At 42.4% G+C, this 14,367-nt stretch overlaps 1 protein-coding gene across 1 annotated transcript in view; it reads right to left on the bottom strand.

Moving 5' to 3' along the window:
- Positions 1-3,452: 3,452 nt before the first annotated feature.
- LOC119660454 (odorant receptor 33b-like) overlaps positions 3,453-14,367 on the bottom strand; it is a 33,780-nt gene continuing 22,865 nt past the window's right edge. The window contains exons 3-5 of the mRNA XM_038069014.1: positions 7,985-8,181; positions 7,521-7,881; positions 3,453-3,867 (exon numbers count right to left, since the gene is read on the bottom strand). Of these exons, the coding sequence (XP_037924942.1) occupies positions 3,817-3,867; positions 7,521-7,881; positions 7,985-8,181 (609 nt within the window). The 3' untranslated portion in view covers positions 3,453-3,816. The remainder of the gene's footprint in view (positions 3,868-7,520; positions 7,882-7,984; positions 8,182-14,367) is intronic.

The raw sequence follows: 14,367 nt of genomic DNA on the forward strand, positions 1-14,367 counted from the left end.
TCTCTTTTTCCGGCTTTGGTATTGGAGGAAATCGTAAAATTGATAAACTTTCCCGGAATGGATCTATTTGCTGCTGCTGGAGTACCTCATAATTAGATCCGATGGGTGTCGAAATCGCCTTTTTTAACCAGCGGACCCATTCTCAGAAACTACCCAACCAAAAAATCTGAAAAAAATCAGAAGGCTGCCACTATATGGCCCCTGGGCTCCGAAATACCTTCCATACCGATATCTTTTCAAAGAAAGTTAAGAATAGCATATTACTATATTTTTTAGTAATTGGCTGCAAAACCCCCCTTAAGTTCATCTTATCAGCACGAAATTTTACAGTGATGAGCTGAGCAGAGATGGCTATAACATAGAGTATGATCTTACCAAGTTTGATGGAAATCGCACTATTACTAACAAAGTTATAATAGGTCAAAATTGTCACTTCTTTGCAAATTCAAGACTATACATGTCAATATCACCCGAAAGAGGATACTCTCACATAATATATGCAAATATTAAGTGGTATGTACTAATGGGGCAAATGCACACTCAAATATCTTTATATAAGAAATGCACAAAACCTTTCGTGCCTGAAGTGTCCAACTCCCGGTTTCCCGAGTTGTTACCGTTCTTCCTGATAATAAAGAGGAAGAAAGGAAGAAGGGGAACTTTAAATCCAAAGCTTCCATATTTGTCTTGAAGTGTTCCATTTGCTTTTGCAAAAGAAAATGTGGAAAGGCTTGCGGAAACCGCTAATTTCCGCCCTCCCACTTCTGATACCTTTTCTTCCAAACTTTACACTTACATGAGAGTCTATTCTGGCCCAATTCTAGGTTTTCAAAGTGTGTCCAACTTATCCACCTTATCCCTTTTGAGGACTCGTTACAGCTTTGAAATCTATCGCCTTCCAGTCCTTCAGTTCTTCTGAAGAACACTCGCATCGGATTATTTCGAACCTCTTGCTGAGAGTTTAACCAGTCTTCATCTTTATTCTTTTTACAAGCCGTTTTACTGTTCACAAGTGGTCTGTTTAATTTCCTGAGAGTTTCCAGTTCTTAGTTCCACGGTTGCACCACATTTAACAGGTGAGCTGAAAAGTTCATAGGCCTCTGACGGCGATACAACGATTATAGGTGTAATGCAGTACGATTTGTCTTTTTCTTCAAATGGGGCTGTTTTTCCAATAATGCTATGTAATAGTCAGTGTTGATGAAGTTTCCCTTCACAATATATTCGATGAATTAATAATCGACCGACAGTTGCATCTTGGCACGTTTTGGGGTCGGTTCACTACGTGCAGTTCACTCAAATGACGATCATTTGATTCCGGTGTGAAATATTGGAGCAATGTTTCATTCATTGTCACATATCGACCCAAGAGTTCGGGCTTTTTATGGAGTAAGCTCTTCAAGCACTGCTCAGAATGGTAAACTCAAACATTCATGCACGATATGCCCAACACGTTCCTTTGATATCTTTAGAGCCTCAATTATCTCGATAAACTTCATTTAGCGGTCATCCAAAATTATTTTGTGAACTTTTTGATATTTTCATCGGTAACAGCCTCTTTGGGGCGTCCACTACTTTCATCGTCTTCGGTGCTTATTTCACCTTGTATAAACATAACAAATTACTTTTCAACGGCTGATTTTCCTTGTGCAAAGTCCGAGCAATGTTTATCAAGCCAAGTCTTAGTTTTAACAGTATTTTTTCGCCAAAATGATTGATTAACACATGAAATTGCTTTTTGTCTATTTTCTTTAAACTAACGAAAGTTGCATCACTAAAAATGCTCTCCCCCACAAACTAATAGTCCGAAAGCTGTCAAATTCGTACACGTGGCTTTTGAATGATAGGGTTAACTGCAAAATATAGGGATTTAATACTAGTAGCACCATCTGTGTGTTAGCCTGCGAACTTTTCAACCCACCTGGTATCGGTGTCTTCGGTTATTCTTATGACCGTACCCCGGGGATTACACTGGCAACTCCATAGCTTTACTTGGTTTTGACAAAAAAACAAGGTTTTCGTATCGGGGCTGACATGCGGTGATGCATTGCTCCACTGAAAATTCCATTGTTAATAACCGTGTTCGACATACCGTGGCGTCAAATTGATTTCTAGTATCTGAATATTATCGCTATTTTTCATTTGAGATGTAAGGACTTGCAGTGAAAGGCAAACATATGTAAAAAATGCGCTTCAAACAAAGCTCCAAATTTTGAAAACCGAAAAGTGCCTGCTGTTTCAGTAAATAACATAATGGTTAGAGTATTCCAATTCGTAAGAAAAGTTTACAATGAAAATGCCACTTTATTGGTAGACATTGGGTGAACTTTTCTAGTGCTAGTCACCTTTTACGACTCCAAATAGTGGACTTGGAAACGCTTGCAGATGCAAAGCAATTAATGCTGCCGTTGAGCCCAAGATATCGCGCTGATTACCGCCTGCTCGATCTGGATGAAGGCAGTTTGTACGTCTCGGGTGGTTCTTCCCATGATGTCGATATCGTCAGCATAGGCCAATAGTTGGGTGGACTTAAAGAGGATCGCATCTCTTGCATTTACCTTAGCATCACGGATCACTTTCTCGAGGGCCAGGTTAAAGAGGACGAATGATAGGGCATCCCTTCGTCGTAGACCATTGTTGATGTCGAATGGTCTTGAGAGTGTTCCTGCTGCTTTTATCTGGCCTCGCAGCCCTACCCAACCTCCTACCTGCAGGACCAGCTGGTACAATTCGTCCCGTTTTTAGGCGCGAGATATTCGCCTTCATCCTTCTCCGTCTGCAGCTTTTCGTTAAGAAAGAGCTTCTAGCGGTCACCACATGGAGGTGGAGATAGGGTTTGGTAGTAGAGTTGTTGGTGTTGGTTCAGCAGGCATTTCGCAGGTTTCATGCTCCATCGTGGCTACCAATCCATGTTTCGCCCTGGGACCTATACTATCCTTTGACCACCATATTTATTTAATATACGTACTATATATGTACATATGTATGCTTTTGTGCACGAAGTCAATCGGAAATATGGGTACGATCAATTTATGTACGTGCATATATATGTACAGTATTCGCAAGGAGGCAGTTTGTTTGTTTAGGGTGAGGATAATATCTATGGATGTAATATGTATGTATATCTTGTAGTTTGGAAAGATATGAAGGAATGTGTTGGATTTGTAGCTATATGCAGATAGAAAAGTGTGCATTAAAGTTTCTTACATAAGATGAACGCAAAACCTTTATACCCGAAGCGCGTGGAATTTTCAGCTAGGTTTACATACATGTAAAAGGGGGATGTAAAATGTTTTTTAACCGGAATATCCTCCATACCGATATCTAGTCAAATAAAATTAGTAATAGTAGATTACCAGAATTTTTGAATATTTTAATTAGACAAATGTCCACTCAAATGTTTTTACATAAACAATACACAAAACCTTTCATACTTGAAGTGTCCAGCTCCTGGTTTCCCGACTTGTTTGTATCTAGTTTACGTGAACTTCTTCACATTTGCTAATAATGCTGAACTCTTAGTGTGATGCGCATGAAGTTGACTATTATCGATGCACCACCCTCCAGATCAAATTATTTGCATAAATAACAATTTCAAAAAATTGAGCCCAATTGAATTTTAATTATTTTGCAGATGCAACTGCCATGCACACAAAATTCTTCACATAGGGAAACATAAAACATTCCGGCTTCCCGACTTGTTTTATTTTATTGACTGAAAACTACAAATGATATTACATTTTGTAAAATCACTGAGTGCCCGAAAGTAAAAGTAGAGGCAAACTGCACTTCCCTGAGAGATGTGGTTACCGTTCCTCACTCTGATGGGTTCATGACCGTTAACACTGTGTACATGGCCTTCATTACCTATACAATATTTAAGAAAATACATTAACAATATATTTAGTTGATTTTCAAAATTTGGGGAAAATATATGATGGCTAACTCCGCCATGCTATAGTATGCTGGTCCCAAGCCCAGGTAAAGGAGGAGGGTTTGAGGCAACGTACTCTGTACTATCCTCAGTAAAACAAAAATAAAATGCTGAGATCAGGGAAAGAGATAAATAGAGTATCGTTGGAGTTATTCTACTATGCTAAATCCTACCTGGTCTCTCTTGGTGACAGGCCCCGCGATAGGTCGACCAAGAAAATGCATACAATGTCGTTACAAACATGATGACCCGATTAAACCTCGGAGAAATGCTAGAGCGTTCACCTCAGTCGACGCGGCAGGACGGGCCTCGGTCCTGTCGAGAAATGGGCAAGGGTTCTTAACGCATGGACGGCGTCAGGACGTAAGCAAGTTAGTCCGCACAGAACGAACAAAACAAATACGTGTCTGCACGCTAAATGTTGATACCCTAACTGGAAAGGCAGAGGAACTCGCAAGAGCCCTTCGGAAAAGGCGCATTGATTTCTGCGCTCTGCAAGAAACCCGATGGTCTGGTGCCAAAAGCTGCGACATTGAACGCGAACGCGGTAAAAATGGCTACAAACTTCTCTATTTCGGTAACCCACACACTCAATATGGTGTTGGCATTGCCATCTCAGAGGGTTTCCGTGATGCCATTAAAGAAGTCGAACGATTTGATGATCGGCTGATGAAGCTCACCATTATATCAGGTGATCACACTATTCACTTCTTCACCGCGTATGCACCACAGACAGGTCGATCTGATGCCGAGAAAGATGCCTTCTGGCAACTTCTCGATGAAAAGACTTGTCACGTGCCTGCTGACGATTATATAATCATTGCCGGCAACCTTTATGGTCATGTGGGTGAAAAGGCAGACGGTAACAGATGCCATGGGGGAAAGGGGTTCGGAGCGCGCAATGAGGGTGGCGAGCGTATAATCAATTTTGCGGACATGCTTCACCAAACGATTGTCTCATCTTCCCACATTTTATAGTGGGAACAGTAAAACGCAAATCGACTATATTCTCATAAAACGCCAACATTTTACCCCTGTCATTGATTGCAAAGTCGTTCCCTATGAGACCATCGCACCTCAACATCGGCCGTTGATTTCCGTCCTGCGAATTAAACCACCGATAAAACAGCGTGAGGAACGCACTGGCCCGCCGCCCATTAAATGGTGTCGATTTGGTGAGAAGAAAGAAGAAACGGTCTCACTCATACGATTGGCGACCATTACGAATGTGGAAGAATCATGGAACCAAATGAAAGACACGATCCACAAGGCACCCTCGGGGTCACCAAGCCGGGTAAGCGGCACATCAACCGAGATACTTGGCTTTGGAATGATGATGTTGAAATGAAGGCCCGTGAAAAGAAACGCCTCTACCACGAATTTCTCGGCGATAAAACGCCTGCTAACTGGCAAATTTATAAGAATGCCAACCGGGAAGCAAAGAAAGCGGTCGCTGCCACCCGAGCGAACCATTTCAAAAATCTTTACGATAAACTGGACACTCGGGATGGCGAGAGAGATCTGTATCGACTTGTTAAAAGCCGTAACGAACGCACACCGGATGTCAAACACTTCTGTTGCGTTAATGACAAGAACGGTACTTTGCTTACCAACCATCGAGCCGCAACGAATAGATGGCGAGAATACTTCAAGCAGATTTCAACTGAAGAATATGCTCATCCTCCACTTCCACAATCATTGCCGACATTTGGAACAGTTCCACCAGTCAGCGCAACTGAAGTCGAGGAAGCAATAAAACAAATGAAATCAGGGAAAGCAACAGGACCTGACGACGTCGCATCTGAGCTCTGGAAAGCCAAGAGCGGGGACCCAACACTGTGGCTCAGTGAATTCTTTAACCGGGTTATTCGGGAAGGAAGAACACCATCTCACTGGCAAGAAAGTACCACAACCCAAAGAGTGAAAAGTAGTCCAGCAGAATGTTCAAATTACCGTCCGATCCGGTTACTTTCCCATACCATGAAGATTTTTAAACGCATTTTTGACAGCCGTATTCGCGAAATCGTTGAAATAACCGTGAATCTAGTCGGATTTGTCAAGAACTGCGGATCTACTGACAGAATACACGCTGCGCGGTTACTCATGGAGAAACACCGTGAGAAGCATCGCCCTCTTTACATTGCCTTTCTGGATCTAGACAAAGCGTTTGACCGTGTACCACACGAACTCATCTGGTATGCTTTACGACAACACTTCGAGCCAGAAGAACTCGTGCGCTGGGTTCAATTGCTCTACCATGATCCGAAAAGTAAAGAACGAAGTATGGTGGGTGTATCAAAACCGCCTCGTATCTCTGTTGGTGTTCATCAAGGAAGCGCCCTCTCACCACTCTTCTTTGTTCTTGTTATGGACACCGTCACACAGGATATCCAACGTCCAGCGCCCTACACACTGCTTTATGCAGATGATGTTTTCCAAGCATCTGATAGCAAAAATGATCTCGAGCAACTTGTTCAAAAATGAAATGATCGCCTCATGCAACACGGTCTCAGATTGAATTTAAACAAACCTGAATTTTTGACGACCGATCCCCATGAAACAGGCAAATTCACTGTTAGCAGCAGTGATCTGCCCAGAACTGAGCGATTTAAATACCTCGGGTCAACGTTATCAGCCAATGGAAAACTGCGTTATGAAATTGCTTCATGCATTAACGCAACCTGGATGAAGTGGCGTTCTACAACTGGTGTTCTTTCTGATCGACGTATCAACGAACGTCTCAAATCTAAAATTTGCCGCAATGTCGTCCGTCCAGTCGCTCTCTATGGTTCCGAGTATTGGGCGACTATAAAAGACAATGAACGGCGTCTTGCGATAATGGAGACGAAGATACTACGTTGGACTAGTGGTGTCGCATGTTTAGATCACATCCGAAATGAGGATATCCGCGATCGTTATGGGGTTGCACCGATCGTGAAAAAGTTGTGAAAGAGGCGTCTTCGATGGTATGGTCACGTAATTCGTGCAAACGAGAATTCACTTGCCAAGATTGGTCTGAACATCGTAGTCGAGGGTAAACGACCAAATGGCAGACCTAAACAACGGTGGCTTGATACGCTAGATGGGGATTTGAAAGCCTCGACATTGCACCCAGATCAGGCATTCGATAGAGCCAAATGACAAAGCCGATCACGACGAGCCGACCCCGTTTGTGAACGGGAAAAAGGCTTAAGAAAAAGAAGATATGTGATAATGATGGCTAAGCCTTTGGGAAGATTGAATCCTCAAACGATGACTTCAGAAAATTTCTGACAAATTCTAGTTCAACGATAGCTCCACTCGGAAGAAAGATCTCAAATCCAAAAATATTACGTATCCGTCAGTTCAACGTAGATCTCCAGATCATACACTCGCACTCGCCAGAAAATGAGAGGAGGCTGGCTATCAAGTTGTGTGTTTATACCTTTTGGCCAAATCGAGCCATGAAATGTTGAGATTTCGAAGTGGAATCCACTTCGGATGGGGCACTACCTCGGGTGGTAGTTTTTGAGTAAATTAGCCAAAAGGTGTGGTACGAGATTTTGGAAAATTGTTGAAAAAATTTAGACCCAATTTCCTCACTTACCGACATGAAAGTTGTCAAAGTTATTGGTATCTGTTTTCCAGCCAATATAATTTTCTTCTCCTGCGTCATCTGCATGAATATAATAAGATATTTTCGGTATTTTGGTGATAAGTCCATCCAGTTTGACGAGTAGAGCATGAATACCATCTGGTCCGTTTTTTCCATAAACTTGTTTGAATAGTAACAGGATGGATAGATTTCCGAAATTTCCGCCACCATAAATATAAATACTGCCGCAGTTTCGGTTGATGATGGTGAGAATCTGAGATATACTACACCAGCAGTTGAAAATACGAGGATCGATGTGATAAATTGAATGAAAATTGTGAAGGAGAGAGTTTTCTGTATTATTTCGAAGAGGCTACAAAGACGAATAAAGTGAAAATTGGCATAAATCACTCGACTGCAACGGTAGACAAATTAAAAAAAAGTGCATCTACTTTAGAATCTAGATATGTACTTACTCCATTATAACACGATGATCCTCTAGGCACCGTATAAAGTCCTGCAAACTTTCCTCCTCGGTTTTCTCAGGATCATGGTGAATATCTGCAAACCGTTCCATTATTATCTGCAGATGAGCACTCAATATACAAAGATACAAAACCCCAATGGAATCATTTGCTACATCTTGCACGGCCAGTTGCTGCTGAAATATCACCTGTATAAAGAACGAAAGCCAATACCGAAAGGCATTCTCACGCCAATCATAAGGGAACCAAGTTTCAAAACCAAGTTTCGTGCCACGCGAAAGTCCCGCAACAAGGAAATAGGAAACATTCACTCCCATGTAAAGCACAAAAATCACCGATGGAATTACCCTGCAAAATTTAATTTCCTTTCTCAATTTATCTTTTTGCTTGTCCGTCATTGGCCGACTGTCCAGACGCTTCAGCTGTTTATTCATTTCGATGAGGCTGGGTCTTAGTCTCAGAATTACAAGGAATTTGATGGAACAGGCGGTCAGACACATGTTCATAGGGATATTTTCCAGTAATTGCCTTAAATTGTCAACGTAGAGCAATTGGATGATGAACGAGGAGTAGTAGAAAATATTGGTAAGGACATAATTGATAACAACGTGTATTTTGTGTCGAAGGTGATAGTCTTCCATTATAACCATTCCTTGCAATTTCAACGTAAAATAAACGATTCCGAAAGCTTGTATGCTTTCAATTTTGTTTTCCGGAGAATTTTTCAAACCGAATAACATCTTTCGACTTTCTGAAGAAATTGCAACTTTTTACTACGTCGTTTTAGACTTCCAACTTTTTATTAATAAGCGAATCTGCAAGCAAACCAATTCACTGTTCGAAACACACTAACCTCCTTCTATGTAAAAGCTGTGGACTACCTTGGTGGCTGGATAAGCTGACCGCAAGGAAAAAATGTATGTATCCTTATAATAAGGAGTAGATACATCGTTGAATGTTATAACCAACAATAGAGGGTAGGACCCTCCGCCCACCTGACCCCTGTTTTATTCTGAAGGATAGTCTTTCGGATCCTTCGATTTATTGATTGATTTAAATTTCTTTCCATGCTTTATTCATTGAATTTACCTGGACGAAGTAGATTACGTTAAGTAGAGGCAATGAGGAAAAACCGTAATTCCATCCATAGGCCTTACTATACTACCCTCAGATATATCAAGGAGCATCCAGATTTATCTCTGAAGATGATCTCTCCGATATATATTGGTCCCACTAGACAGCTACATATGAAATGCACACCCACCAACTGCTCTGCTCCATATTGACAACTTATGAAATAATGTCACTATTGAAAGTAATTTCTCTCTCATTGACGGAGGATAAATTGTAATTTCCTTCCTTCCTTCGGATTACCGAGGGAGGCGGTTCGTTTCGTTGTGTGGATTTTTATGGGTTCGACCTTCATAGCATACTTAACAAAATCTAGAAGAGTAACGTCCAGTCGGCCAAGCGCAAGGAACATTTGTTTTTTTCTCATACAAACTATCTTCCGTTTAGTGCTGATGGCATTGACTCCTAGAATTGATTCATATAGTGCAATACCGCCAGTTTTGCCCACCAATAGAATAGTACACACCTCACCCTTCAACTAAACTGTATTTTTTTTCAAATAATAGACTCGCATTTTATTTTCACTAATGATGGAATTCACGGCTATTGTGTATTCTAACAAAACTCTCAAAGCCCGTTTTTGAACAAAAAACTGGAAACTAAATCAACCCAATTCAAACTCACTGAAAATATTAAGTGGGTTAGTATAGTTTTGTTGGGGGGAGTCGCAGCTCCACGCACTCAGACGTTTGATAGGCCCATTGTACTATTCCCGGAGATCGCCTATTCATCGGCCTCTCACCGGCGGCTTTCGCAAATCTGAGAAAATTCTGCAGACTCTTCGCTGAAGAAAACCTTACCAAGGTATCTTCGTCTGAGATCTGAAGAGGCTGGACAGCTGCTTACGAAGGACGGCCCTGTCTCTTCTCCCTACTCGCATTGGCTGCATGTGGCCGAGACTGTCGCTCCGATTTTTGCCAAGTGGTAGTTTAAGGGATAGTGTCCCGTTAAAAGCCCCTCTTGGGTTTTTATTATCCACTTCTTAAGGGACAACAAAAATTCTCGCCTGGCGGGAAATTTCTCCATTCGGCTGCGTGAATCCTTGCCATTTCCCCCTTCAGAGTAGACTTGACTGTAGATGGCCGATGCCAAAAACCTGGCTCTGGTCCCACCATTGTGGATTTGGAACCTTGGCGAACTAGTCCGTCAGCTTCCTCATTACTAGCGATGTCCGAGTTATTTAAAAAAATTAAAACTTGTTTTTTCTATTCTAACAAGTCTTGTTAGCATGCAAATGAAGGGGACAAGTGGTTCGCGAAATATTGGTATTTACAAGACCAATAAATTACACTAACGAATAGAAATAACAAGTTTTAATTATTTCAAGTAATTTAATCGCTAAAAATACCGCGTAGTTATACTCAGATGTTTGAGTGCCCTGTCACCGACATCACGAATGCTTTTTAGTGCTGACACTGCTGCCTGACTGTCGGAACAGATTCGAATGATACGACACCACCATTTTTGTCACAAACATTCTTCTGCTGCCAATAAAATGGTGAATATCTCCGTCCGTAATATGGTGATGATTTTTTTGAGAGGTCGAGCCAGTCCCATACTCGGATTTCCCAACAACACCCCTGCGGCCGATCCGACTGGCCCGTCGGTAAAGATTATTAAGTCTGAAAACCATATGATCGGCGGGCATCAGAGTCACCTGGGGTTTACCAAGAAATTTCCTGATGGACGCAAGACACCGTCTTTCCACGCGCCAATGGCATCAAGCCTATATGCCGATCTTACCTATTGCAGTCCTGCAGCACTAGAGCAATCTGCAGGATTTTTGATATTGTTTCTTGATATGGTGCTTCCACGTTAACTTGGAGTCCTGATTGTTTGACTGTTTGTACCATTTGGATTTCCACCCCTGCTAAGGTGGATAGTGTGTAGCTGCCCCACCTGACCTTCTTAGGGAACATAACTAATCCAGTCTTCCTAGCGTTCACTGAGGGCCCATCATGAAACCACCAATTGTGGATTACATGCAGGCGGTCACACACTCTTACCACCCTCAGAAGAGACTCAAAGATGATTTCTAGGCCTCTCTGGATTAATGCTGGGAAAATGCTTTCTACTCTGGGTGATTTCAGTAGTTTAAAAGTTTCCACTGCCCACCTACCTCTTTTGCTAGTTTTCTGTTCTTCTTTCTCCTCCTTTTATTCGTTGTTGGGCTGTTAGGCAGAATGTTGTCGCCTGCTGCCGTGGGGTAGGACCCCGGGAAATGAGTTCTGAGTAGGAGGTGTATTCTGTCCTCCTCATTTTCGGTAAATGTCCCGTCTTTCTTCTTCAAACAGACAGAGGATATTGCCTCGTCTTTGGCTACAGCCTTGTAAAGCCTAGTTGCTTCTGTGATCTGCTCGATCCCTTCACAGAATTCCCTGAAGCTGTTCCGTTTTGCTTTCCTGATCGCGTTGCTATACGTAGTCATTGCATTTTGTACCTCTGCCAATCCCTAGTTTGTTTCGCTCAGTTGAAAAGTTTTCGTACCTTTGATCCCATTTTGGCCAGGTTCCTGTTCCACCATGGTGCATCCCTTGATGATTTAACTGTCTTAGCTTCCACCTCATGACTGTGTTGAGGTTTTCCACCACTCTTTCTAGTTCCAGTTCGCTCCTGATGTCACCGCCCCCTTGAAAGTGGGGCTTTTTGCTGCTCAGGTACGTTACATAGGATTCCCAATCCGTTCTCCTGGGATTCCTTATTATTCTTCTTATTTCGAATCTGATTATTCTGTGATCAGACAAAGAGAGGTCATCCGATACCCTCCAATTCCTGACCAGCCCGTTCATTATAGAATTTCCTAGAGTTATGTCTACTACCTTCTGTCTAGTGCTGGTCACAAATGTTGGAGTGTTCCCTATGATATATATTTCTAACTTATTGGGAAAAATAAATTCAAGAGGTACTTATCTCTTCTCATCTGAAAGACATATATATTTTAAATTACGTTTGGTTTTCACAAGAGGAGTTTCAAATTGCCTGCAAGCTTCCCCCTTGCAGACCGCAAATTTACCCCTGGTACACCCAGGACTCCTGAGCCAGCACTTTTCCAATGTCCTGCTTGGTACTTGCCCTTGCAATTATCGCAGATGCAGCTTTCGCTTGGTGGAGGTTTATCTGGGCTATCTTCGTGCTGGCTATTGAATCCGTTATTGTTTGCAGCTCTTCTCCACTGTCGGATTATTGCCATCCTCCTCCGACATGGCGTTATCTTGCACGTCGCTGTCCACCCTGAGCCTAGATCGTCCAGCTTCTGCTCTCGGTTGGGCAGCAGGTCTACTTCCTTAGCTGATCCAGTTCATTCCGGCTCTATGACTTTAGAGACTTCTTCGGGGACCTCGGTATGCTTTTCACCCGGTGTTTCCTTCGAGGTGTCTTTCCTCGGCTTTTCCTTGTGCACATGCACAGGTATGTTGCCAAATCGATAATCGATATGGCATCGACGTTTGATTGCCTCCAGTGATCGGTCATCAATCCTGACCGTGAGGAGTCTACCCTTGCCCTTCACCTTGCTTCTGAAGTCTCTCCATAATCGCGTATGGAGATCCTCATTCTGAGCGATTAGGAGGTCCATGAGATCTTCCGTCTCATTGTTGCAGAGGTTTTGGGAGAAAAACTATCATCGTGTGTGCTCCTAGTATATTATCCCCAGCACATGTTGATAGTTCTGCTCCTTTTCAGCCTGGCAATTTAGGAACTATGGTCCTAAACTACTCTTCAGTGTCTTCCATCGCGCAGTCCACCAGAATATGACCTTCTTGATACCTACCTTCACCCCTGACCTGCCCGGGTTATCTTCCTCCTTGGGTTCAGGTTTGGATTTTTTAGGAGTATTCCCTTTATGAGGGCTAATCTCTGCTGCTCCCTGCTTTCTTAGCTCCAATAAAGATGGCTTAGGTCTATCCTGAACCTTCTTAGGAGCCTCTTCTGGTTTCAGGCCTTCCTTCAGGTAGCGCAGGTACCATTTGGCACCTACACCACTGAAACCTGTCTCCTTCCTGGCGTCTGATGTATTTATCTCAGACGTGCTTTTGCTAGTCCCTGCTTTTTGAGCAGTGGTCTTTGTTGGATGTTGCCCTCGCAGTATACTAATGTTGACCTTGACGTACCAACTTCTCCCTTCTTGGGTATAATCACCTGGCTCTCAGTGTTTCGGAGATGTGCCTCCGCCAGGTTAACCAGTTTGTGTCCAGTACGGGGTTCCGCTTTATTGGCTGTAGTTTTTCTTATTTTATTATGGGTACTCATTTGATTCCCATGAGTATGGGGGTTAAGAGGTCCGCCGTACCATAGCCCCCCGTAGCACGGAAAGGTCTAACTTACGCACTGAGGCTTGGCCCCTGAAAAACCGTACATCGCCCTAGAGGAGGGACAACTCACCCTCCAAGAGAGGTAGGTTGACCACAGGGAGCTATACTCCGCGTCAGTTAATCCTGCAGTGCACTGCTTGACCCCTTTTAGGAAATACTTGCATCAATTCAGATTAGATGGTTGTCTCAACTTTCCTGAACAGAAATAGTGTGAGTGAATTCTTAACCTTCCCCTTTCTCTGGAGACTATCTTATTGAATGATTCAGAGTCAAATGGTTATAATAATCTGAAGAATAATCGACTGAATTTAAAGGAGAGAAGATTTAAGTTTCCCTTAGAGTTTGCAGGAAACTCATGATTGCGGAAATATGTACCAAAACATGTTACCGGTCACTTTTATAGAGCTGCATTGGCTGCTGGCCAATCTACTCCACTCAATCTGTAGAGTCCCATATGTGTTTTCTTTTTTCTGTAAATATTCATTAGAAAATAAATTGTAAAATTAACCAACAAATTATTGGACATTTCCGCAATTCCCCGAGGTCTTCTGTTTAATATTCTCTTCACTCAAATCTCAAAGCACAATGGAAAGCATAGTAAAGATAGCAACAGTTCAATCGTCAATCAGGAGACATATCTTCGTTTATATTATATATATGATATATCCATACACGTAGAACGTCTATCTACTCCAGGACGAACTTCCTTTCTCTGGAGATGATTGCAGTTTGTAAATTGATTGCCAACTGCAAAATCCATGGATATGGGAGATTATGGGCTTCGATACTCAGTGCTGCAATTCGGTTCCGGAAATTCCTGTATGCATTGGGTCCAAGTTACGGCATATGCGTGCATGCAGAAGGATACTACATATGTGGTGTGCATATATCAGGGGAATGTTTCTTATATAATTAGAATTTCTAGGGATTAAG

The sequence above is a fragment of the Hermetia illucens genome, chromosome 6, assembly GCF_905115235.1.
Source record: "Hermetia illucens chromosome 6, iHerIll2.2.curated.20191125, whole genome shotgun sequence".
NCBI lineage: Eukaryota > Metazoa > Arthropoda > Insecta > Diptera > Stratiomyidae > Hermetia > Hermetia illucens.